We start from the raw sequence: 26516 nt of genomic DNA, 5'->3' as shown, positions 1-26516 counted from the left end.
ACAGGAAAGTAAGTACCAGGGTGGTCTCTCCACAGAAATCCCAAGCTAGCAAACTGTCTCCAGGCAGACTTGACATGGTAATTTATACTAACTGGCTTACTGTGCTTTTACAGTGTAATATAAAAACTGCACATGCATCAGCTGCAGATTGTAATGCAAATGTAGGTCATGGAGGATATTCACCCCTCCCCTTTTATTTGACTGTATTGCTTTGATTTTTTCTGTTGAGCTTTTCTCTGTCTGATGTAGCTGTTCTCCATTGTACACTCAGTATAGTTGTATGTCTTTCAGGTTTCATTCTGTAGTGGCCTAGTCTTCTGTTCCCACCCCTCGTCTCGGATGTCTCTGTGAATGTAGTACCATAATGTTAACATGGAGCCTGAGTTAATCCAGTCTGTAAGCAGTCGGACAGTTCAATGAACGGTCAGAGACAGGACAGAAATAAATGCTCGAAGAGAAGAGGAGAAAGTCCGATGGGAGAGAATATAATGGAAGTAACGTACACATATATAATGGCCAACATCCCTCTTTTAATAACAAAAAAAAGGATGCGCAGTACCCATTGTTCCCCAAATAAAGTAGCAGGAAGTTAACATCTGATCAAGGTCTTCAGAGCTGCATGTCACATCTTGAATCTCAGGTGGAATGATGAATGTGTGCAAAATGCCTCTCCCTAGTATGACTGTATCAAATAGTGACACTCAGGCCAATAATGTTAGGCAACATCTATGACAAATGGACCGTTTGACAACAATAATCAGCACAGGTGTCAATAAAAGTTGATCTCATCGAATGCTGTCTGAACAGTTAACCTCTAAAACATCAGCATTGTTAATAGAGCTGGCAAAATGGGTCTTCATCCCCTGATAGCCAGTGCCTACATACTGTTCTACACGGCATGTAACGGCTCAATAGCAGTTATAAGTCTGCTGCCCGGAATCCAACCAATTAAAGCCCCCAAAGAGGGGTTTTAAGCACGTCATCAGATGACCAGAGAGAGAGAATGACAGAGAGGGAGAATAGGAGCAAAAGGATAGATTACTCTAGAGCCCACTCTTGCTCTTTTCCGGGCTTTAGTGCCCCACTTTCTCTCTAATCTTCCTTTCTGGTCTGACACACATTTCACCGACAGATACAGAAAGGATTTACTAGCACTTCAACCAATGAACTCAATTCATTGCTTTTTGGGTAATAGTTAAGCCATACTTGGCTCTGCAGAACTGAGAAGCAGTCCCAATGATAACAGTAATTAAAACAAGCAAACCAACTTTCAGGCTAATGTTAAGGTACTTTTCAAAAATCGTATTGAGACACTGTTGGTTCAGAAGTACAGACCAGCGTGACATCAGCATATGGTGAAAACGTGCAAATAGTCTGATGTCGCAGTTAATCATTTGCAGTGAAAAGGACAGAGGTTCATATTTCCACCGCAATAACTAAACGCAATACCAACTGAATGAACTGAGTCATGGGGTCTGAGTCACATTAGTCTTTAATGTAAGAGTAAACAGCCAAAGCTGCCTGCATCAGTCACACATTCAGTTTGAAACCCAATTCTGTATTTCTTTACAGGCAGAGATATTCAAGTGAGGTATCAGGTGCAAATATCTACCACAAAGGGGTCTAAGGTATGAGCTGAATGAAACAAATATAACCTTTGAAAAATTGTGCCAAAAGTGTCCGCTTCCCATTGGTGCAATACACCGAACGGGTCCCTGCTTCTTTGCTTGCCATTTCAAACAATAATCCAATACGGTGGCCTCCACCAATGGTCAGATTATCTGGAATGAAATTGACTTTCAAATCTGTAATAAAATGATGAAATTCTGGTTGTTGAGGGTAAATCCCACCTGAAACACAATTTAGACAAGCCATTCTGCTACACGTTTTTCTCTGACACATTTCTGTCAGCAGTCTGTGGTTAAATTGTCAGACACATAAAAGCTATGGAGATCAGGTTCTAGCCTTACTTGCCACCTTCCACACAGTGTATCCCAAATATCTAAAAACGTTTGGCTTCTCACCTTCTGCACTTAGTGTGTGAATGTGCCAGTGACCTTCCTTTTCCCTGTAGGGAGAGCGACTGGGAGGCCTCCAGTCTGGAAGATACTGGTGATAATTTAAACCAGACACACACTGGAAAGACTGAACTGTTTGTCAGTACAACACAACACTGCCTTGTTTGCAATAATGACCACCAGATTACATCTACCATGTGTGTGTCTGCGCCTTTGCATGCCTGCATGCGTTTGAACGGCTGTGCTTGTGTAAGAGCCCTCTATACTGTCAAAGAGTTAGGGGACATTCTCCACCCTGATGTCACCCCATATCCATCTACCCGCCCCGCACACACACAAATACATCATTCATTCTGAGTGTTTTATGAAGTGTCTATGGGACGATAGGGAACAACCCAGACACTGAGAGCTCACCGAGTCAACTCGCTGACTGAGTAACTTGAATGGACTTAACCAAACCATTACTTATCCATCTATCAACCAATACAATGGCAGTACTATCTCACACACTCAGACATAAACTCACACCATTTGAATCTTTTGAAAGAGAGGCATGCTCCATTACCACATTTTACAACACATTCACTGAATTAATTTAGCTCAAAAGTATTGCAAACAGGAGTATAAGATGAATATCCTCCACAGTTTAAGGTCACCTATCTTTATTTTAAAATAATAAAGAAGATAAAAGCTGTTCTGGTGACTGACTGGGAAGGACTGAATCACCTTCGATAGTGACGTTGAAGCAGATGGCTAAGCCGCCCAGCTACACTACAACAAGCTGATGATGGTATCCCACTGTGTGTGCATGCATGTTTTTATCTTTGAGTATCTATGCAAATGTGTAACTGTTGCAGTCTATTCTCAAGTATAAATCCTTAAATACTGGATACTCTGAGCACACAGCCATACCTCCTATTATTGTTACTTCTTAATGCCCTTTATCTCTACATCCATCCTTTCTCTCTCTCCTTGGTGAGATTCAATTGAGCAGAAAGTTCCTGATGATAAACAAAAAGGAAGTTTGGAGTTGCTGTCACAAAATGTCTGTTGCACCTGGTCTCAACAGCAGGGTCTCTGACAGGAGGTGACCGTGTGCAAAGGAGAGGAGGAGGTGGAGAAAGAGAGGGAACAAAGTCAGGAACAACTAAGGTTAGAGATGAAGGTAGAGAAAGATGAAAGCATACAGGCCATTTCAAATGATTTTTGAATACTTATCAAAGGGCAAACGGGAAACAAGTTACATGCTATTCATTTGTTGTCACTGAAGGGACTGCTTACATTTAAAATCACTGCATATTGAGCCAAAGTATTCAGACACAAAGTTCTTCTGATTATGTGGGATTATTCCTCTGTAGACAGTGCTGGTACTCTAACCAGGAGTACGGGAGGGCAGAGCTCTGACTGTAAGCGTTAGCATCTCTATGAAACCCAGTGAGAGTCTATAAGAGTGTGTGCATGGTATAGAACAAAAGCAGACTGTGTTGGGCTACAGCCTGCCTGGCTGCTGGGATGTGGTCGTGTGTTAATGTGTTCAGTGTTAACTTTTACAGACAGAGAAACCTAGAATTAACACACAGTGACAACATTTACATTTGTGAGCCAGACACAAATGCTAAACAAATTAGTACGTGCACTCACAGTCCACAGATGGATCCAATTACACACAAACACTCACAACACTTGTTTGAAGAAACTCGTGTCCAGGCTAGCTTGGTTGCGCCCAGTTTCTCAGGAACACAGTCACATAGGACGGAGAAGATGTCATCAGCCCAGGTTTTAACCTTAATAAAGTGGTGAACGTTTACTGAAATCAACTGAGAAATTGTCGAACAAGAAATGAATAGGATAAGCAGGTGCACACAACCAACATGAACTTGACTCCCTACTGTTGTTTTTATTTACATGTACAATACCTGAAACATCTTTTGCAAGGCCACCAATTTCAGTTTTCGTATTAACCAAAGAGGAGACAAAAGAAACCACTGAAATCAAATATAAGTCTGAAAAAAAATGTCACAAAAAGGATTATCAATTTGTCAACTTTCTTGGTTTGAATTACACTAAACCACCTAAAAAAAAACAATAGTCTGAAGCTCATTTCCCGAAAGGTGTTTTGAATTTGGCTTTGCATGCATGTCAGATGTTCCAAATCCCAAGCACACTGGTCTAACCGGGTTTATGTTTAAACACAAACAGCGCTAACACCCACAGACACTTGTGTGGACACACATTGCATGAAAGCATAGTCAATTGCACAGAGGACTCCGATCCTTTTCTGGGTCAAACATACTCAAAGGTGATTGAACTGCTCTCCCCTGTGTCACGCCAACACATGCATTCTCTGTCTGTTTTGAAGACAGAGTGTCCTGTGTCCTATTATCCACACATACACAGCATAACATACACCCACAAATTTGTGTCCTCTAACTCGGTGACAAGAGCACTGAATTTTACATTTCAATGGGTAGATGTTTGTAATAAACCAGATGGTTGTGGCTAAACACTTCAAAGAGTGTTGTATTTTCTGTTAATGTGTTTTATAGAGCAAAGTAGATGGCAAGACTACTGAGTCTACCATGAGACGTGACAAAAGAGTTTAACAGCAGAAAGAAAGACCAGCCCTAGAAAAAGCCTGAGGAGCCTATTGTATATGAGTGGTAGAGGGCAGAGATCATTAAACATTTGAGTCTGTATAGTTGAAACTATACTTGTGTATTTATATGTGTGCATGTGCACACAAGGGTGTGCAAGCTTGAATTAGTCTGTGAGTCTATTTGTGACCTTGTGTATTTGACCCATTAACTGATTTAATTGCTGGTTCCAGTGATCTGTAAGATTCCCAGGGTATGGTCAGGGTGGGAGAACAGAGGCTGGATTGAGCATGGAGCTGGTCCAGGGGATGGGATCTAGGTCTGTGCTGGACAGAGAGCAGGAAACGGGCACACCCAGGCTGGTCTTGGACTGCAACTGGAAACGGGGACAGAGCCCTGTCACAGAGGGCATTGAGACAGTGGGCTAGTTCAGGATCTAAAGAGGCCAAGCCATGAACTGAGAGGGGAAGAGAGGAAAGGGCCCGATTTGTTTTGTGCCGAGCTGTATGGGGCTCTGTCCATGGCACAGCAAACAGAGCCGGCTTAGAGAAATGAGCAAAATACAGACCGAATAAGACTGATGTCTGTTCCACAACAGTCTCAAGTTCAGAGCATTCTAGTTTTGGATTTGAATGCCAATGTGGCTGTGTGATCACTTAACCGACATCTTTACTTTTGTCTTGGAGGCATTCAAGTAACAGTACATCTGCATCCAGGTGACATTTGGAGGATCATCAAGTGTTCCTCAGAGCAGCTCAAAAGAAACAAGTGTTTTACTTTCTAATTTCAGTCTGGATTAATTTGAACTAAAATAGGCTGGATCTGTGCTAGTTCACAGTAATTATGGCTCAGCGTCACTCAGTAGAAGGGGATGAGAAAGAGGGAACAGAGACCTCATTGAGAAACAACCAGGACACACTCACACACACACATGTGTAACACACACACACACACACACACACACACACACACACACACACACACACACACACACACACACACACACACATTTTGTACTCCCATAGAACTAATTCAGACTCAAAGATAACATAGATCTACAGTTTGTAGTTCATGTGTACACCGACTGCTAATCCTATATCTTTATACACTCAATCAACAACTACCTGAATTTAAAAGTTAAAAAGGAAGATATGATATGAATATGTTATCCATGGCTTTAATAGTGACAGGCATAGATAATAGACAACAGTTGTGACAGCTTCTACCCTGCATTAACTGAGGCACCAAGTGCATTACCAGATGACTTCAAATAGCAGAAGGTAAATCTATAGAGACATCTTTACTGCCCCACTTACCCCTAACATCGGCTAAACACAGCATGGACAACTATGTATGCAATATGTATGTATTGCTATTCTGTAGTTGATATTTTTTCAGTTTCAGAGACATGTTGGGGTAAAACGGAGACAAAAGTACACTGCAGATAGTTCAACATGTAGAACCTACACAACTCTAAATTGGAAGTTATTTCCGTGTGCTGAACTCATTGTAGGCACACCGGGGCCTCAGTGGAACTAAGCTATTCCATAAGGAGGGGAGCCATTGAAGTAAATGGGAGAGGTTATACAATGGGCTGAAGCTAGGCAGTGCATCGAGGTCAGAAGTATGTAGCACAGCTACTTTTTCTCAAAGCAACCTGGAAAATATTGGGCAATGAGAGAACTTGCCAAAATCATCTCAACCTGTCAACCTGCCTTGATCTGTGATCGAGCAAAGCAACCAGTGCTTCACTATAAGCATATCAAATCCAAAGCCCCATCCTCAGCCTCTCAATGTCTACTGAGACTAATCATGAAAGTGTTAGAAAGGCTTCAGCTTCCTTTGACATAATGGGCTTTTTCAAGTCAACGTTCTATTGGCGTTTAATTTCACCACAGGTTCAAGTGAATAAGAGGTGAGTCAAATAACAGAACAGAAAGTGTTGGAATAAAGGAAGTATGGATTGATAACAGCAATTATTGTAATAATGACAACAGGACTGCATCATTGACAACAATAGCTGGCATTCATCCAGACAGACAGTAGTACCGGTAACAATAACACAGTAGACGTCTACATCAGGACAATAAGATGCCTCACTTGGAATCATTGGGAAAACGAGGTCTATGGAGACCTTTAAGTAGCTTCTTCTTGTAGGCTACAAAGTTAAAAGTAGCTGTGCTAAAACAGGTTATTAAAAAAAGAAATGTTTAACATGATCTCAACATTACATTTTAAATACAAATGAGGAGCCATGTATTTACCATGTATTCACAATTCTAGTGATATGGAAGTGTTGAATGTGATGTAATGCTCTGTTTATGATTAATTTCTCCTGCTCATAACACTCAATAACGACATGGGATTCAAGTAATTATGGGCTCTAAGAACATGTTTGCACAACTTAATAACCTTTTTGAGGTCCAAATCGGTCCAACACGCTTCTACATGCTAGCTGTGTGGCAGGTGTCTATTTCATCTCGACAGAGTCAGGCGTGTTCAAGCAGACTCAACACTGAAGCTGCTGACAGAGCCACTGGGATTAGATTATACACACACACACACATAGTATAAGAACACACACAAATACTCACTCTACATGCACAGACGGTGTCCTGACAGCTGCCAGCCAACATGCGACACAGGCTTGGTTATCTTTATATCCGTGTGAACAAACTATTATGCTATGGTTTTGGTGAGAAATAGGGTGTTGCATTAATTGTATGTGAACGTTTTTTATACATTCAATAAGCAAGAACAGTGGCTTTCAGGGTCAGACTCAATGATTTAAATATTGGTCAAAGGAAGCCTCTAACAAGACATATATGTATTTAGTGTCGTAAAACTTCAGTAAAGCTCCGTCTCCCAAGAAAAGGTAGAGTCTGGTAACCTTAATAAGGTCAAAATATTCTTTTCCTTCAAAGTTTACAGCCACTGAGAATATTTTCTTATGTATTATTAATCCTTCTGTTTTTAGTGTAAAATATGTAATTCTTGGAAAGGGTCAAAATTGCATTTGTGTGTTATTTTTAACATCTGCTCTCCTTATTTGCTCTCCTTGTATCGAATGACTTAATCTCCATATGCAGCCTGGTTGCCGTCAGCTGTTACTTTGAGTGTAAGCAAAATCACTTTTGCACTCACTTGCTGAATGGAATACCACAAATAGGTAGCACTGTTCTACTGTTATGAACACAAAAACAGACACAAAAGCTAAAAAAAGATGATTACGCAGGCACAGAAACAGACCCAGACACACACCCATTATACCCAGAAGGAAACTATGACGGAAGAATAATTTGATACAAATCAGAGGGAAAGAGGGGATCTACATGGAAAATGAAATGGCGCTTGGTGAAACAAGAGAACGGATTATTCCTTTGCCTCCTCTGTTCTTCTGCGTCTGTTCTCTCCCTGTCACTCTCTTCGTGGACTCAAAAGGCCTTTGTCCCATTCTTCACCAATGACTAGCGCAGTTTCATGTTTTCAGAGGGAGAACATATACCGTAGTTGAGACTTTCTGGCTTTGTCTTAGCCTACAGCTGAAAAAGAGCTAAACTGAAGATTACAAAATATCAAGTCATGTTTAAAGCTATCAGCATGGCCTTACGCAATAATTGTACAAAATCTTAAGTGTGTTTGTTGGAAGGCAGAAGTACTTAATGAAAAGTATGCAGCATGTACTTTTCTTCTACTTAAAGTTGCAGCCTGTGCTTCAATAGATCCATCATGAATTGTTTTCTACACTGCATCGTAACCTAGCATGGGACATGGGGGAAAGACATGGTTGTATTTTAGAAACAGCATGATTCTCTGAAAACAACTGAGCTCTCATGCAGAAAAACAACTTGTTGGATTTTAGAGGGCTCCCCACACGGGCTACTTATAAACAGCCAAGAAGTCAAATTTGGGAAGGTGATAAAAAAGTAAGGAGATTATGGACCGAATGTGATCTGAATCAATGTGAGCCATTCTGCTCATTTAACTTCATACAATTAACTAATCAAATTGAACTAATCCAGTGCTTCAAGCATGTCTTTATTTTGTTTCCTTCTAATTAAATCATTATTGCGTACACCGCAACTAAAGCTATTGTTAAGGATATGCTCCGACTCTTCTTAATACTTGTGAAATATTAAGGTAAATTAGTCACTTTGAACTTTTTCCATTTTGAAATTGAACACTATGCAGAGAAGTCATGAGAGGCTGGGAACAAGAATAGTGTTGCGTTTAAATCATAGGAGCTTCGACTGAAAGCTTATTGAGTTTGGAGATAACTAAATATTGGAGCATCACATTTTTTCCCTACGGCCATTTTGTTGACACCTCTTGGTAACTGCTTATTTATCAGTCTCTTGGACATTGTTCAATGTGGCCTGATCACTTCTATCAAGTCAGACCCAAAACATGTTTAATCATTAACGTTGATGTGGCACACATGAGTTTAAATCAAATAGACCCATTAGAGCAAACACGGTCACACTGCTTCTCAGTACTCTGTGGGTGCGTGGTGCGAGTGTCCTGGTGTGAGTGTGTTAGTGGCATCAGAAAATGAATATGTGTCTGATGTAACGTTTTTTAGATGTGTGCTGGTTCAAGGTTAAAAACTAACTAGAACTGTGAGAAAAAAGACAAGGGGTCAAAGTGTAATGAAGGTCAATGAAAAGGAGATCCATGGAAAAAGAGAGAAGGAAAGTCTGCAATAAGTGACAAAATAAGAGTGAAGTAAGATAACCCTCTTATTGTGACAGACAAACAATATATTTTTATATTATTTTTAATTAAATTATTGAATGAGTGAAAAGGATTATTGTGAAGACAGCGAACCAACAACATTTTAGATGTGATATAAGCTTCTGTCATGGGTCAACGATTAAGAAAAAGTAACGTCAACACATTGTAAACACAACTTTTAGTCTCTCGCAAATGTTTTACATTGAGTTTATAAGGTCATTTATTGATTTTTTCCATTTATCCGTGTTTATGTTAGTTTCCTGCTTCACAGCACAAACACAATTCAGCGGTTTGGAGCTGGTGTGTATGGTAAACTTTCTTAATGATTAATCAGTGTTAAAAGTGAACTCAGGTCACTTCTTAGAAACTTGTTGTGGGAGAATCAGGGCTTTAGACCATACTGAAAAATGCTCTGATCCATTTTGAAAGTACATGGACGAGCCAACGCTAAGCTGTCCATACTCTGCACCTACGGCTAAAACAAACAAAGCTGCAAGACAAAAGAGGAAGGCAGAAAACAAACAAGTGGGTGAATATATGTCCACAGGGATATGACTCGGAACAAAGGGAAAAGGGCAGTGTTATTTTACAAATGGAATCCGTATGAAATAGTACAACCCTGACCCTGTTAGAATAAACTTGAAAAATAAAAACTATGCAGACACATTGAGCTGAAGTTCAAAACACATCTGGAATACAAGTATAAACGAGAGGCAACTTCAATGTACTTCATCAGACTGAGACTACAAAGCAAAGTGAGCCCTTTGTGCACAGAGAAGGTCCAAATCCTACAAAGCACAGCCAAACAGGTGCTTTCTGCTAATCCTCTGTCCGTGTACATGAACGTGTCTTCCAATGAGTGCAGTTCAATGTGTAGAGGTGTGTGAGCATCTTTGTTTATGAGTATATAGCCATTATCATTTGAATCTATAAAAATGATCCTGTCTGTATTTATATGATCGACCAACGTGTCAAACCCAGTCTGCTGTATCCAAGTTCACCATCTCTCCAATACACTGAATACTTGAGCACAACAGAGGAAGAGAAAGGCTTTGTCTGTAGAGTCTTAAGTCTTTCTTTCTTTTGTTCAATCTTTCTCCACTTGGCATTCCAATTATTTTATTTCACTCAACTGTAAACCAGTAATACAGGACTTCACCGTTACAATTCTTGACTATAAAGAGAGGTACTCGGAGAGTTTGCTAATACTCATTGATTCTTGCATCTAAATCCTCATTCCTATTCTAACCCTTACTTTACTATTGAGTGCTGGTCCACGTTCGTCAAAATCTGGCCCGGTGTCCAACTTTTTCTAAATCTTTCTCCTCTGTTTAGTCTCGCATCTGGTTTTCCTAAATAAGTTCAAATAAATCACAAATGAAAAAACAAACAGCATGAAACATCTGATATGCTACAAACTAACTGGGCCGTTTCCAAAACTCAGTAAACGGTTTTTACAACACAGCCGTGGTGAGAGCATCAATGAGCATTTACTGATGTTTGAACTAAAAGATTGTTTAACATCCTCTGTGTTTTACATTAAACAAACTATGTTAATGACAGTAAACATTTACTAAATCTACATGCCTATGTTTAAAAAAAACATTTGCTTTCATGTTTAGATTTTTTTTTCTTCTATGTAGTTGGATTTTAGGCTATTTTACCAAAGGAAGAGTGAAAAGCTTTTGAGATATGATTCAATATGAACAACATCAAGGATTTCATTAGGATAAACTGTATTTGAATATAACAAACATCCACTGAGCAGGTCTAACAGAGTCATTCAAACAGCCTCTCAACACTGATAATGACATTGAGTAACATTCAAATGTTATAAAAGTGGAACTATTTATTCTTGAAAGAAAGATAAAACAAATTGGTGAAAAGCCTTAAGGTATTTATAAATTCAAAGGGAAGTCTTGGGCAAAAGGTCAGCTTGGGCGAATGAGTTGTTTTCCCGTTATCTTCATGCATCTTAACAGACTGCATTTAGTGACATCATTGAGAAGAGTTGAGATGGGTTGTTGTTCTGTTAACACATATTTAACCTATGATGAAAATTACACAACTCCTGGTGAGGTAAACAAACAGCCACCAGTGTCTCAACATTTGACTTGGTTCTGGAGCAAAAGCCTAAAAAATCAAATGTGGTTAGTGTTCTTTGATAAAACGTTCACCCACTGAATGTTTTTTAACACAAAAGGCCTTATAAAATGTTTTCACATATGCACATTTTAACAAAGATGAACCTTCAAACATTGCAGTTGAGGATCCAGCTTTGCCTCCCTCCCTTGCAAGTGTCTTTCAAGCTTCTGATCATGCTGCTTCAGTGTTACACTAATACAAAAAGTGCTGTCACATATCAAAGTCTGCAGAGTCTAGTGATGATCACCCTTTATGAGCCATCATCACTGCCAATATCTACAAGGCAATATAACAGTAGCCGTTTTCAAAGGCGGCTGGAAGCTTTGTTCTCCTGATTAGGAGACTTGGCGCCTGTTAAAACATGCACCGCCACATCTCTGGGTAACTCTTTGTTTGTGTGCCTCGCTTTATCATTATATAAGAACATTACAAGTTGGCGGTCTCTATGCTGTGGTGGTAGGGTGCAGAAGGGCTGTTTCCTTTTTCAATTAAGCCCCTTACCCCACAAACACCTCTGATTCACAAACACCTGCTTTCCATGGTGTTACTATGTTAATTTCTGTAGTAAACAGGTTAGGACTTGAAGACACACAGGAGGGTAAGAAGATGGAGAAAGATATAAAAAGTTTCTGGCTAATCATGATGAGTAAATCTTTTGGTTTTTCAGTCAATACTTTATCTGATCTAGACACAAAGGCATGCCAGTGGTCTTTAACATCAAAGCTACTGCATTAAGCACGCACACACAGAGACATAAGCCATGTCTTTAGAAAACATACTTTGCTCTTCTGCTTTGTAGGTGAACAATACAGTAAGCTGATCTTCACAGAGTAGAGGCGGGGACCCCGGGCTGTCTAGAGGTCCATCACACACAGAGCACTTTGGTTTGGTGACAGATGAGTCAACAGATAAGTCAACAGTACATTACACTGCAGAGATGAAGTTATTACATATTTCTTTCTTTGTCAAACATATATAATGTGCCGCTGTGTGGGCTGACCTAACCTCCTATCCAATTATTGAAGCCTCTTGAGACCACAAACCACCAAAAACTATATTTCTAGTATCTTTAAAAATAGGTTAACTTTAGAGGTAAGGAGGAAACCATTCTTTCAGTCGTACTCTCCTTTCCTTCTAGGAACTGTTTATAGGTCCTTGAGTGAGCTCAATACATCAAAACTTCAAACAAGAAAGCCAAAAACCCTCACTCACCTAACACAACATAAAAAGACCTCGCTGTGAGATATATGTTACGTTTCCTTTAAAACAGGGTACTGAACTGGTAGTTTTTTCCAAATTACAATATTTAAAATAAAAATACATGATAAAAATTTGAAAACCATTTGCATTATTATGCTGTCAAAGCATTATTAAGAAAAAGTATAAGCAAAATGAAAGGCTTAGAGGCATTAGGAGTGGGGCCCTCATTAGACCCTATACAGGAGGTATATGGCTTGTATAAACATTTTAGGAATGCGCAAAGATATACAACTGAAGCCTGGAGGAAAATATATCCGAGGTAATTAGGACTCATTATGGCACGATTATCATTTGGACATGTTATCCATCTGTGATAGAGATAGCAGTGTGTCAGCAACATTATAACACATTATCCTTGCCTCTATGCTGAGGAGCTCAGGTGAACAGCAAAGCCTGAGCACCAGAGCACGACCTCATGATAAGAGCGTCATGTGATACTGCTTAGCTAAGATACAATAATGTAAAGAGAATGATGAAAGGTGACGCAACGCTCTTCAGCTGACTGACTCAGATTCCTTTGCAGAAAACATTTGGACCGAGGGGGAGAGAGAGAATGATGACTCCCTGTACACCCCAATCTTTCTCCCCCCTCTCTCTTTGTCTCTGCAGTGAGCAAGGTGATGAATGTGTGTGCCCGTCTCAGTTCCTATTAATAGTATTAGTAGTATGGAGTGGACACAGAGGTGTCAAAGCCAGAGAGGGATGAGAGCTTTCACTCTCTCTTCCCCTCTCTTACTGAGATGAAACCGACTCTGCAGGAGAGTCCAGATGTAGCAGAGGTGGGGGGCGGAACGCAGGGGAAGAAAGGGGGTAGAGGTCGAAGACAAAGCCAGCAGCAGAGCTTCAAACAGCATGGTGACGGATTTACTACCCATACGATAAAGCAAACAACTTCTCAGCACAGTGGAGTGAAAGACTGGATTTGCACAGTGGGGCTACACAGACAGACATACTGACACATAGGTGCCCAGACAACAGTGGGTTAACTGATTTAACTCTGGAAGCACTGTGCTACTAAGAGTGGAAATTACACAGTTTCCTTTGAGAGTTAAGAGATAGTTCTGCCGTAGAAGACCACTGTTTATACACTCAAGCCTATAAATACATGAGTTTATTCATACCTCGTGAGTTGGTAGCCAGGTCGGCCACTTTCTGAAAGGCATCGAGGAAAGCCGCCACAGCAACCACCGTCGCCCTGGAGAGAAAAGAGAGGTTTAGTATGAAAATCCCACTGACTTTACTGATGTGAAACCATTTACAATACCATGTTTTTTAATAAATAAAGCTCTACAAAAAAGGAGAAACTAATTAGCAGTAGAGGTACTTCAAATCAGTCAAAGGTTACGTGAACACAAGTGGCTGATCTACAACAGCAATGACATACAAGTGTTGGCAAGCAACGAAAGAAATGAGATGATAAACTCATCAGATCTTCTTTGGCTCTGAAAATGTAGAGAGATAAACACCTTCTGCGCAGGCATGCACAAACTAAATGTGTACAAATGTTAGATTATGAAGCTTACATCCTGGTAATTTGAACACTTAAGTATGAATGATAGTGTCTGTATGTATTGTGAAAGTGTGAGTAAGTTCAAACTTAAACGTGCCCCGCTGTGTGAGGAATGTCTCTTTGATTACTTGGAGACCGCTGGAATCTGTCCAGGCTCAGCAGCCCTGAGCCCAGTTTGCCACACTTACAGGTCAATGAAGGGATCAATGTGGGATCTACCCTGTTCAGACTCAAATGGAAAAAGGGCTTATGGGAAATTCCCAACTCATACCTGCTTTTTATCGTGTGTGGTTAACCACAAAGTATTCACAAATTGCAGTATAAAATAATGCTGAAGACTAAAGAAAGGTCAAGATTCGAGTGGTCATTTAAAAAAGAAAAAGGGGATGCTTGGTGAAAGATTACTCTCAGTTTTACTCATACTTGCTGGTAAACTAGCTGACTAGTTACTTTGCTTGCTGGCAACATGTTGCCTCATTGGCAGGCCAGATGACTAGTTAACTGGCAAACACGGACTCACCTTCTCCAGAAGTAACAAGCCTCATGACTAACATCACAGGTATGGAGATGACGCTCTTAGTGTGTGTGTACATGCTTTTATGCAATATCTGATCCCATGAATAGAGACATCATTCCCATAAATCATGCATGCAACAAACAAAAAAACACAATTGCTCGGAAAATGTCCAAGGTCCGTTCAGCCAGAATAAGCATGTTTGTCTAAGCTCCGTGAAAAGCTTCATTTGTTAACACCTCTTATCTTTGAAGGGCTGACAGAAAACCATCAGCAGACAACCTGTGAGTTTCCATAAACACACCAGACAGGTAACTTTAACAAGTGGGAAAAACACCAGCTGAGAACAGGCTGCTGGCATCTCTCAACTTTGACTTGCAGATGGATATTTAAGGTGTATTTTAACACCATTGCATATCTGTCTGTTTTCTGATATTACTGAGTAGTTTTTAGCATGATCAATTATTTAAAATACACTATGGATTAAAATTGTTCTTAGAAGATGTTCATAATGCTGAGTTGAGAAGTATTTTCTAAATCTAAACCATCTCAAGTCTGTTAAAGTTATCAGTCACTTTATGGAGTTAACATCTTAGAGGGGCCTTCTACAAAGCATGAACAAAAGGAAAAACAGAACATAACTGGTGAACAACACTGACCCAAAACTGAATTACAGGCCTTAAGATTCTTCTACATTCATTTGACAGGCAAGCTTTAGTATTAAGTAAATTAAGGAACTTCCTTTGTCACTCAAAAACTTCCTAAAATATTGGCTAATAAGTGCTGTGTTTTTGCAGAGCTGACCAGAAGATCCAAGGGTGTGTCCTGCATGTGGAAAAAGAGACATACGCACAGGCACACACAGATTCCTTTCTATTTAAAGCCCACTGCGGCCACCAGAGCAACCTCCAACTGATATCCGTCTCCACTCATTTATACCCTATATACACTGGTCTGTGGATTTTATTTTACGTGCACTAGCAGCCGGGTCTTGTTCAGTCAAGTTTAATGTATCAATCAAAAACAGGTTTGTGTGGGAACGTGGTTTTAACAGCCTACTCTAAGTGGATCCAGTCATCGAAAGTTAAATGCGACATTGCCAAGAATTGTGAAATGATCATTATTGAAAAATCAACCAAACAAAACATTTCCGGCTCAGTTGACAGTGACTAATAATTAATATTATCAGGTATTAATTTAAGCTCATCCTCATCCTGTAAGCAAAAAAGCCTCAAGATTTGCGTTGACATTTAAAAAGAAAAGGCATTTCTGCCGCTCCGTACAGTGCTCCGACAATTAACCGAGTGCTACCATTGGCCTTAAAATCTGCACACGCCCCTGTCCGGGAGTCAAGACAAACGACTCTAACATATCTATTCCACAAGGCCCTGGCCGAGCCAATCTAAACTCCCCAAAGACCCTGGCGTAGCTCTCCCTGACAATGATACATTCAGCACTGCTGCTCCCATCTATTCTTAGTACAACTGAGCCTGGAATGTGACTGTAGTAAATAGGAATTATAGAAAGAGGTTGTGTTTAACACTACTTGTTTGACACATCATACAAAGACTCATGACAGAGATAAGTCCTTTGAGCATGTTTTAAGCAAGTTTTTATATGTACATATGTCTGTACTGTATGTATCCGTCTATCAAACTACTAATTTGTATCTATATATTTGTCCACTAATTTCTACATATTAAAGGGCTCCTCCATGAGACAAATTAAATTGTTTAACCATAAAGCTCATACGATGAATTTGAAGTTTTTTAGGTGGTCTTTTTTCACAAAAAAACCTCAGAAGCAATAGGAGGGAGGCATAGCTCTGACACAGCTGCAACAACCATGAGCCACCAAACACTCAAGTTGAAAGAGGACTGTGATTAGAAATCAGCTAGCCTATATTCCACCCTGCCCTCTTTCTTCAAAGCTGTTCTGTGCCCGTGCGTGCGTGTGCGTGCGTGTGTGATGGCTGCTCAAAACCAGAATGGCCAGGGAAAAAACTGCATATTTGGACAAAAAAAAAAAAGACAGAACAGGCCTAGCACTGTAATTGGTTGATTTCCTAGTTGAGAGGGGCGCAGAGGGTCTAAATTACAGAGCAGTGTGCCTCAGGACGTCATTACACACAGACATGCCGCTACCACTGCTGGCTAGTCACTTATCCAGGCCGGAGGGAAGGTGGGTGTGTTTGTGATTTACTGTATGTGTGTGTGTGTGTGTATCCTTCTATGTAGCCCGGTCCCCAAGCAGATTACAGAGGTCCTTGGGTATGGGGGGTTATGTTGTAGTCTAAAGGGCTAGTTTAGCTAAGTTTAAGTGGCTGGAAACGATCTTTAAAGGAAGGCTCTAGTCGTTAGATAGTTAATAAAAACTTCAGTATTTAGTGAAACATTATGTTTAAACCATACCCTGAAGAAATCAGCGATATTCCCCGGTAAATAATGATTTTATAGCTCTTTTTTATCAAAACCTGTATATTCCGTCAGGCAGCTGCCATTTTGGCCATTTTCAGTAGTCACATGATCCGAAAAACTAGGTCGTGACGTCACCTATGCGTTCACTTTGTAAACACGACAGCTCATTCGACGAAAACATGGCGGAGTATTTGAGTTCGGACTCGTCAACCGAGGAAGAAGTTTTGAGCAATGTGGAGAGATTGGATGGGGGAATTCAGCCATACAGGTTCGAGCCAAGTGGCCAGAACCGTCAGGAATCCAGGGACAGTGACGATGAGGATGAACAGCACGGTGATCTTGCTGGAGACGATCCCTTTACTCGTGCAATTGATTTCTGGGGGCGAGTAGGGAGACCTGTACATGAATGGTGTACTTGCGATCGGTATGTAGCCATGGACAACCCTCTTATGAACATATGTTGTCATGAGCTTGAAGAGCTTGAAAATAAACTGTTCACAGACGACTTGGATTGCATATATTTACACAGGGAATTCGACACTGTGGTGTTAGAAAAAGCTGTATTGAGAACAGCACTGGTTGCCATGAAGGATGTGAAACGCACCTCTTTGGTTGAACCAATAAAATGAAAGGTGGGTAAATTTGACGGGTACAGCCCTTTCTTCTTAGCATTATATACTTTACAATTATTATTATTATTATTATTATTATTAATGGACATATCAAATAAGAGATTTTATTAGGTTAGGAAGTTCTAGATTAAAGATTGAATTTATCAAAAGTTTTATAATGACGTTTACATTCTAGGAGGAAATGATTTTCATCCTCAATCTCATGGCAATGTTTGCACAACCTGTCATTCACAGGAGTATTTGTGTATCGACCATATTCAATAAGAAGTTTATGGTTGTTAATTCTAAAGCGTGTCAAATGGATTCTGTCTACAATTGCATGGCAAGGACATGAAGGACAATGACAGATAATTTTCNTTAGTTTACTGAACCAAGCTGAGTGTTTTTCAAGGCTTAGGAAACCCTTGCAGGTGTTTCGAGTTAATTAGACGATTCAAGTGATTCGTTGAACACCCTACTAGTATACTTTTTCATGATATTCTAATATTTAGAGATAGGATATTTGAGTTTTCTTAAGCTGTATGCCATAATCAGCAATATTAAAATAATAAAAGGCTTGCAATATTTCAGTTGATTTGTAATGAATCCAGAATGTATGACATTTTTGTTTTTTTAATTGCATTACAGAAAATAAAGAACTTTATCACAATATTCTAATTTTCTGAGACAGTCCTGTATGTGTTTAAACCTAGATACATTTTTTTGACATGATAGCCGATATAGCTGACATCTAGAAAATGTACTTTGACAAGCAAAAAACGTTTTTTTGTAAAAATGTTTACTTACCAGACCACAATGAGTATCTCTCTTTCACAGGCAATGAGAAATGGGTGGAGCTTGCATAATTTCTGGTCACTTGATTACAACTATAAGGCGTTGCCTGGTTACAGGGGGTGGTTCAACTTACCCACTGGCTCAACTTACCCCGTTCTCCCCTACTAACATTTGGTTGCAATTTGGAAAACAAAGAGGTATAGCAGGATCAGTATTCTGTTATCTGGGTTATGGTATTGGAAAAAATTGGATATAGGCATCCGTAAGAAAAAAACACCTACCTCATGCCTTTGTATTGCATCATAAGTCGTTTACTTTAAACCTGTATCTGTGCAAATGTGTCCATGAAACAAAATGACCAATAGGAGTGTTTATTTCTACCCCCAGTTATTTGGTGGTCTTGTATGGATCCTGGTGGCTTCCTCCAATGTTCCCGTGCCTCTGCTGCAGGGCTGGGTGATGTTTGTCTCCATCACCTCCTTCATCCTATCCTCCACCTACCTCATCTTCCTCGTCACTGGCCTGGCTGACCGCATCATCACAGACTGGAACGTTCTGGTGAGCTGTAGACAAATGAGTTGAGATAACATAGTCAGCCTGCTGGGATATTTTTTCTTAGGGTGCAATTTGGTGCTATATATATATATATTAAAAAAAATGGCGTGGGGCTCCGTTGGGGGGGCGCAGCGCCCCTCCAAGACAATGGTAGGGGAAACACTGTATTTATTTTAAATAATTCCTTTTAATATATGAGAAGTAAAAAAAAAAGTAAATACGTTTTTGTTAGTATAATTGATTAAAGATTGCATTATATTCTAAAGTTACATTTTCAAGTTGTTATGTAAGTTTGTATCTATGAGAAACAAAAGGAAAATCACTCAAATCATCCACCACCACACAGCACCTATTCAAGTGTGGGCACACAGATTACATTCGAGTTGTTTTACTGATTATATCATGAATTAAATCTATGAGAAAATAGTTGTTTCAAATCACCTATCACCTATAACCAGTGTGTTCGTGTGTGCACTGTTGCAAAAACTTAACTTCTTTTAGCCTATAAAAAAGACAATGAATTTTATGGAACAGTATTTTTTACCATCTAGAACAAGCATAAAAAACAGTAGCTGGAGGGCTTGCTTGTAATGCAAGTACTAAAAAAATTGCTTCTTCTTCGATCTAACTGCACAGCGAGGCAGATCATCTATTTATTAGCTCTCTAAGATCATGCCAAGCGTGTGGCTCAAGATGCTAGAAATCAGTGCAGCAAATGAGTATATATTTCAGCAGAACATCTGCAAGTTATGTCTAGTTTGCTTGTCAAAACATCCATAACCATAATGGGTCTAGGTTATAGGCATTAAATACCCTGCTTATGACATTTTCAATAAACATTTTCACCTACATAAAGTTGTGGATGGAAAATATATAATGTAAACAACATAAAATCACTATTACAAGACAATCTCTAAGCAGCACTGGGGAGCATTCTCTGTGAGTGCAAGGTATGATATATACTGTATGATAGAAAAGTGATGCACTGTTAAATGTACATACCGGTATATATAAACACATTAAGTCACTGTTATGTACTGTGTGATGCGTCTGGGTCCTCAGACAGAGCCAGCCTTACCTCAGGCTCCAGGCTCTGCTCCCAGAAGGAGCCCGGTGGCTGGGTTTGTTTGTTTTCGGCCGAACAATGAGTGACATGGATGATGAGCTCACACTATAACAAAGGCCTGCCTATAGTCCAGCGACAACACAGTCTTATTAACCTGCTTAAATATTCTGACACTCCCTTTTTCCCTCTGCATCTTAATCCCTCTCTCTGTCTTTCTTTGTGGTTTTTCCTTAATAATGTTGACTTCCATTTTATACTCCTTTTTATTTTAAATGTTTCTATAATTTGCCATGTTTTTGTGTTGCTCTTGTGTAAAGTTAATTAGTGTAAAAGCTTGGGTTATTGACAGATGGCCATGTTTGTTATGTGACTTCCAAAGTCCAGGTAGCTTTAGTTACCAGTGCATTGTCTAATAATTACCCGAGGGGATACAACTGACATTTTGGCCATTCTTTATATCCAACTGCTGCTATTACTGTTTTGTTTTTATATCTAATGCATACTTTTTTTTGTCCCACAGGATGTAACTTACCATTTTATGGCATTGCTTTTCTACTTTGCCGCCTTTGTGTTGGAGGCAGCAACTACGGCAGCTAATGGAGGAGCCCACATCAAGATACTGCCCAACAGCACTGAAACTGTCATGTGTATAGCTTACCCTCGGGGCAATATATTCACAGTCATGGATGACAGGCAATACAGTGTTAATGTGGCAGCCACGGTGAGTGCTATATACCTGTTTTTAAATGAAGTCTGTATCACAGTGTGTGTGTGCAAAGTGTGTGTGTTTTAAATCATATTATCATAATGGACTCAGTATTATTTAATGAAATGTACCATAATGTTAAACCCTGTTACATTTGACTTAGGAAGGTACCTGCTGAGTGCCTTAGAAAGACTTGAAAAAGAATCCAAAGTTTCTACGAAAAGTTAATTGATGAACTATATCTGATATCCACCCTGTTATTCTTTCAGGCTCTTAATAGCTTACTTTCAGAGAAACACCTCAGGTGACACATTTGTGTACAAAGAAGTACAAATTCTTGACTTTGCTTGCTATTCTTTGTTTAATTTATATATATAGTGGAGGAAATAAGTATTTGATCCCTTGCAGATTTAGTTAGTTTGCCCACTTAGAAACAAATGAACAATCTATGATTTTAATGGTAGGTTAATTGTACTAATGAGAGAGAGAATATCAACAAAAAAAAATCGAGAAATTGACATTACTGAAAAGATAAAAATTGATTTGCATTTAACTGTGGGAAATAAATGTTTGATCCCCTTGCAAAACATGTGTTAGTACTTGGTGGAGAAACCCTCGTTGGACAGACAGAGGTCAGACACTTCTTGTAGTTGGTCTCCAGGTCTGTGCACATCTCAGGAAGGATTTTGGTCCACTCCTCACCCCCAAAGCATAATGTTTCCACCTCCATGCTTGACGTTGGGGATGGTGTTCTGGGGTTATAGTCAGCATATCTCTTCCTCCAAACACGGTGTGTCGAGTTGATGCCTTTATCTGGATTTTGTTCTCATCTGACCACATCACATTCTCCCAAGCCTTCTCATTCAGATGACGATTGGCACATTTCAGATGGGCCTTTCATGTTCTTCTTGAGCAGGGGGCCCTTGCAGCGCTGCAGGATTTTATCCATTATTGTGTAATGTGTTACCAATAGTTTTCTTGGTGACTGTGGTCCCAGCTGCCTTGAGATCATCAACAAGTTCCTCCCGTGTAGTTCTTGGCTGATCCCTCACCTTTCCCTCACGAGATCTTGTGTGGAGCCCAAGTCAGACGGCGATTGATGCTCATTTTGTCTTTCTTCCATTTAGAAACACACACATTGTCCTTCTGAATAATGGCACCAACAGTTGTCTACTTCTCACCAAGCTGCTTTCTGATGGTCTTGTAGCCAATCCCGGCCTTTTGCAGGTCTACTGTCTTGTCCCTGAGGTCCTTAGACAGCTCTTTAGTCTTGCCCATGGTTGAGCGGTTGGAATCAGATTGATTGATTCTGTGGACAGGTGTCTTTTATACAGGTAACAAGTTGATATTAGGAGTACTTTTTTTAAAGGAAGAGGACTTATGTAACTGGTCTGTGGAAGCCAGAATTCCTGTTGGTTGCAAGGGGATCAAATACTTATTTCCCACAGTTAAATACAAATACATTTGTATCTTTTATATAATGTCAATTTCTGGATTTTTTCTTTTTGATATTCTCTCTCATTAGTCAAATAAAGACTGTTCACTTCTTTGTAAGTGGGTAAACTTACAAAATCGGCAAGGGAACAAATACTTATTTCCTCCAGTGTATATACTTAAATGTTGTTTTGGGCTGATTACAATTAGTAAGTGATCCTACAGACCTGTAGGAACCTACTGAGCTAAAAAAATATTATAAATAGATATGGAACAAACTAATAAGTTATCAGTCAGTAAATGTGAGTGAAATTGCTGGGGTATTTCTGACCAACTGTGTTTTTGCTCTCTCTCCTTTTATCTTTTTATCCCAGGTATTTGCATTTGTGGTGACATTATGTTATGGCTGCAGTATGGTGATGGGATTCAAGAGGTGGATGTCGTAACCAGAAAAAACTAAACTGTGGAAACTTCAGTTTAAAAACATTTACATGACTTCAGCATGTATTAAAATCAGCACACCATCAGTTATTTCCTGTTGGTTAACTTGCATCATAAAAAGGGAAAAGTAATACATATATTTAAAATGTCTGCCTCAATCAAACATGTGTTAAGTTTTCTGGACAATAAATCTGTTAAAGGTTTGGGTTCAGGTAGGTTCAGTGAGGGCTGTTTGAAGTGTCTATACAGGATAGTAATAAAGAATTGCAGTTTAAGTTGGCTGTACACGGTCATTCTCATAGGAGGAACTATTCCCCTTTTTTAAATGACCACTACAACATGCCTATTAATGCTGCTCATGGATAATGCACTGTATAACAATAATGTGATGCTGCAATTTGTTTGAAAGATGATGGTTTTTACTTTCCTTCAGTTTCCTTGGTGCTAAGGAGCTATTTTCTCACTAGATTTTGATATGAATTCTATTACATTTCAATGTAATCCTATTAAAAGTGTAAATTGATCTGATATTTAAATTTCAAAGTTGCAATTCTTGTTGTGAGAACTTTGTATCCAACGTGTTCAGTTGTTCATATATTGTAACAATTATTCCATTCTCAGTTAACACAAGTTACATAATAATATGTGTAAATGTTTAAACTTTCTGAGTGCAGTCATTTGTGGCTAACTCCATTTTGACTGTTTCTCATCAGTCAGCTACTATATTTTAAACCGTGATCTTAATCTACTAATGGACCATTAAATGTATGCGAGTATAGCATCAATAATCATATTGCTACATGATGTATTAGTTGTATTTACTGTATGCTTTTTTTTTGCATATACATGTTGTTAACTTAAAATCGTTTTTAATAAATTGTTTTAACACTTGGTTTTTCTTGAAATTTGAAATGCTTTTAAGAACTACACAAATAAAGGTTTTGAAGAAAAAATAAGCTCTTGTCTGAGCATCATTACAGGGTGCAGTGTTTCCTGCCACAGTGATGCAACAATAAGGCACTCAAGTAAAAAAATAATTAAACAAAGTGAACAAGGTCCATCTCTTCATCTGTGAGAGGGTAAAACAGTGATTTAGCCCTGTTGTTTACCAATAAACTCAAATGACATTAAACGATATGCAAATAAAGCCGAGAAGTACTTTTGGGATTTCATAATAAATATTGCGTTTTGTTTCTGAATCTTCACAAGTTGAGGTTTAGTCTACTTCATATCTAACATGTTTTTTCCAATGTTCTCTTCGTAGCAGAAGTTTTGGTCCATTTCAGATGTTTTAATGTGCATTTCAATAGCATCTATAAAGCATTTGTCCATAACATCTATTTGAGACTAACTATTTGAGTTGGTGTTAGGGCTATCTCCACCACATGTTGCTTGGGCTGGTAGTTTTCTCCGATACACCAGTTGGTGTTACAAGTTTTTGATGTAGAGATGAGTGTATGTGGCCTTATAACTTATATGTAGTATTAAAAGTTCTGATTGTGATTAATAAAATGTACATGTATATATGCAAATATAATATTTCATGTATTGTTATCTAGTTGTGTGGAAATGTTTGATGTAGAGATGTTTGTTAAGCTATTATAGGGCATATTTTGACGTCAAGGTTAGTGTAAGTAAGATTTGCTATATCTTAATGCCCTTGTAGAAACGTTTACAAATAAAAGTATCATCTATGTTGTCATTCTTATTTCAGCCACTAGATGTCGCCCATTATCTACAACTGTTTCACTTTTCAATATTTATCCCATGCTTATGTAAAACGTTTGCGTCAAAAAAAAGTATTGCTAACGTAATTCAATATTGTGCTTTTATCATGCACCCTTAGCCCAAATTGTCAAAAATAAATTGTTATACGGTTAAAATAGTTATTACTTCGTTCTTATTCAGTTTGGCTTGTCTTTTTCACTCACAGCTCACCTATGCATCTCCCATCATCATGAAGCATGGAGTCAAACTGAAAAATAGCGCAGGTATGGCGGGTATTCCTTCAAAATAAAAGCAACAACACGCCCGTAAACGTGTATTAAAAACAGTTTTAAGACGAGGTTTACGTTTAAGATGATGTTCTATTTGAAATGATGCACACGTTCACAACGTTGTATTTTTATTGGGATGTCATTGTCATGTTTCGTGTAATATATTTTCAAAATAATGGATAGATAAACTAATCTAAACTAACTTGAGCTTTTGCTGATTTCAAATATATATCACATGATTTTAGGTTTAAAAAAAGAGAAGACGACTTTAAAATATTCCAATTTATCACGTGTTTTATTTTGGTGTAAAAATACTCAACCGGAAGTGCATGCGGTAATTGGCGGTAATTGGCGGTAATTTCTCGTCTTGTTTTTTCTCTCTCAGTCAGTGTTGAGAAGGCAGTAGGAGCACCAGTGAGTGTCGGCATTTACCTGTCAATATACGGAATAACATTACCAGTCTAACATTGGGAATATTTATAGTTTCGACTAGCAAACTGCAAAAGAGCCTCTTCACGGTCCAGCCATGGGCATGAGCGGGGCGGCGTTGCAGAGAGAGGGGGATTTAAATGTCTCTTTCGTCCCAGCAGCTTCTTTTGATTTCAAGTAAACGGTGCAACCGAGCAGAACCGAGCTGTGTTTCTTTGCACATTCCACCGATACGAAAGTTGTTGTGAGTCGATTAATTCACTGCAGTAGCTTTACATAGGTGGTTTATTTCGTTTTTGTTTATATTTTGGGAGTATTTGCTTTTCCTGGAGAGCGGAGGTGGAGAAGTGAAAGCGGCTCACCGAGTCGGGACTGACCGCTGGAGTTAGTCCTGAAAATGGAGGCTGTTATCGAGAAGGAATGCAGCGCTTTTGGAGGACTTTTCCAAACTGTTATCGGAGACATGAAGGTAGGCCAGAAGAAATTTACAACACAAATAATGTTATCTGAGAGCCTTTAAGTGAAAGGCGAAAACTTTCACTGCCAGTTACTTCCTAAACATCTGTCTAAAGTCGTAAATGTGGATTACCGTTTGAGCCAGCTAATCAATGTGTGTTAGCTTTCTGGACCCGACTGAAATATGCATCAATCTTCTTATTAAAACATTTCGTTATAACTTAAAGTCGACAGAATGTAGTAGTCTAAAGCTGAGAAAAGTTGAGGTATTATCGCAAATTATGGTTATGATAAGTAGTCCATAACTTTTCTACACATCTGCACAGCCCTCCACTTTAAAATATATTATACTGTTATATATTGCCATATATTCATTGTAGCATACTACGTTTTTTTTTAGTTCCTTTTGTCTATTTATATTTTGTGTAAACACTTTTCTTTATTCTTTTTTAATGTACCATTTGTTTTTAAACATTTTTTTAATAAACATTATATATATATTTGTTCTCTCTTTCTCCTCATTTCTTTGTTTATGTTTGCACCACTATACGTCAAAGCAATTTCCTTTTATGTGTAAACGTACTGGCATTTAACTGGATTCTAACCTATGATTCTAACACGAAAGTGTTCCTTAACCTGCCTGTATATTAACATAACTATGTACGTTTTTGTTTTGTGGTGGCTAGCTAAATTATAAATAATATTTGACTGCACTCAAATGTATTCCTCCCATTTTATTGTATTACAAAAGTTTTCAATCAATCAATTTTACGTCAATGTGTTCCAGTTTAACCTGAAGCTGCAGCCAACATTGGATAAAGGCTAAATAGGGCA

The 26516-nt window shown here is 38.9% G+C and overlaps 2 protein-coding genes across 2 annotated transcripts in view; one reads left to right on the top strand and one right to left on the bottom strand.

The window, feature by feature from the left end:
- The window catches only part of LOC104941107 (metastasis suppressor protein 1-like), a 30210-nt gene extending 12614 nt beyond the window's left edge, over positions 1–17596 (bottom strand). The window contains exons 1-3 of the mRNA XM_010766155.1: positions 17459–17596; positions 14450–14481; positions 13873–13946 (exon numbers count right to left, since the gene is read on the bottom strand). Of these exons, the coding sequence (XP_010764457.1) occupies positions 13873–13946; positions 14450–14481; positions 17459–17596 (244 nt within the window). The remainder of the gene's footprint in view (positions 1–13872; positions 13947–14449; positions 14482–17458) is intronic.
- A 1319-nt stretch (positions 17597–18915) lies between these two features.
- Positions 18916–22808, top strand: mal2 (mal, T cell differentiation protein 2). The gene is made up of 3 exons (XM_010766147.1): positions 18916–19156; positions 20740–20940; positions 22734–22808. Exons 1-3 carry the CDS (start codon positions 18953–18955, stop codon positions 22803–22805), a joined length of 477 nt encoding a protein of 158 aa, XP_010764449.1. The 5' UTR covers positions 18916–18952; the 3' UTR covers positions 22806–22808.
- Positions 22809–26516: the final 3708 nt, after the last annotated feature.

Source organism: Notothenia coriiceps, unplaced genomic scaffold (assembly GCF_000735185.1).
Source record: "Notothenia coriiceps isolate Sejong01 unplaced genomic scaffold, NC01 NC01_scaffold00003129, whole genome shotgun sequence".
Lineage (NCBI taxonomy): Eukaryota > Metazoa > Chordata > Actinopteri > Perciformes > Nototheniidae > Notothenia > Notothenia coriiceps.
The sequence above is the reverse complement of the archived record's forward strand: the minus strand, read 5'-3'. Positions and strand labels throughout refer to the sequence as shown.

What these genes read in the sequence shown, in the direction of transcription:
- mal2 (XM_010766147.1), top strand. Translation starts at nt 18,953, where the DNA reads ATGACCAATAGGAGTGTTTATTTCTACCCCCAGTTATTTGGTGGTCTT. An exon ending in TCACAGACTGGAACGTTCTG is followed by an intron (nt 19,157 to 20,739) that starts GTGAGCTGTAGA and finishes TTTGTCCCACAG; the next exon opens with GATGTAACTTACCATTTTAT. An exon ending in GTGTTAATGTGGCAGCCACG is followed by an intron (nt 20,941 to 22,733) that starts GTGAGTGCTATA and finishes TTTTTATCCCAG; the next exon opens with GTATTTGCATTTGTGGTGAC.